General features: G+C 42.9%; 1 protein-coding gene across 1 annotated transcript; it reads left to right on the top strand.

The window, feature by feature from the left end:
• Positions 1 to 143: 143 nt before the first annotated feature.
• SARC_16516 (hypothetical protein) lies at positions 144 to 364 on the top strand (the record flags this gene model as incomplete). Its single annotated transcript, XM_014289380.1, has 1 exon — positions 144 to 364. A coding segment is annotated over one exon (221 nt), but the record flags the coding sequence as incomplete, so codon positions are not given.
• Positions 365 to 797: the final 433 nt, after the last annotated feature.

The following is a 797-nucleotide window of genomic DNA, read 5'->3' as shown; positions in this document are numbered from 1 at the left end:
AGTTATATAAGGCGACGCATACTACCCACGGTTTCTTACCCACTACCACTTCTATATATATATATATAGATTTCAATCCCATTCTATATATTTAGATTGATATTTTTCATAAACTGACTTGCCGTTCTATTTTTAGAATGAGCATGGACCTTGCAAACCTGCACTTCTCCGGGAAAGGCCTGTACAGAAATCGTTCCCGCGCTATAGAGATCTTGGACCGGTGCTCCAACTATCCGAGTATTGAGTACGAGCCCAAGATGGCCTCTGAACTCGAGATGGTTCAGCTGGAGTGTTCTCAGAATCTAGCCTTCTTTTACTTCAATAGCTGGGGTAATCGAACTGTAAAGGCGGACTATGCCTTGAGGTGGGGCTGTATCCGTGATTGTGTGATAATTGGAGTGTGTGTGTGTGTGTGCGATGTATTTAATCCCCTTAACAGGGTCCAGCCGTCCTGGTAGTTGGTACAGGCTCAATTGGTATGCGACATGTGTGTCTGCTCTCTCAATATGGAACATTCCTACTTCGACGGCTTCGGTCATCGATCATATCCTCTGACGTGTGGTTGTGTCTGCTATTGTGCTCCATTTGTACGTTGTGTCTGCGTGAATCGAAGATATCTAAAGCTTTGATCGAAGTTATAGATACTTTCCGATGTGTTGGTGTTGATTTGTCGCACTCCCACCCCAAATTCCTAAAACTTGTAGGTATTGATTTCTTTGAGTGTTCGAGAAAAGTATGATTCCGATGCGTATCAAAATTAGAGTTAAGATCAATTCCTACTTCCTTACTGAACACAC

Source organism: Sphaeroforma arctica (assembly GCF_001186125.1).
Source record: "Sphaeroforma arctica JP610 unplaced genomic scaffold supercont1.8250, whole genome shotgun sequence".
NCBI classification, from domain to species: domain Eukaryota; class Ichthyosporea; order Ichthyophonida; genus Sphaeroforma; species Sphaeroforma arctica.
The sequence above is the reverse complement of the archived record's forward strand: the minus strand, read 5'-3'. Positions and strand labels throughout refer to the sequence as shown.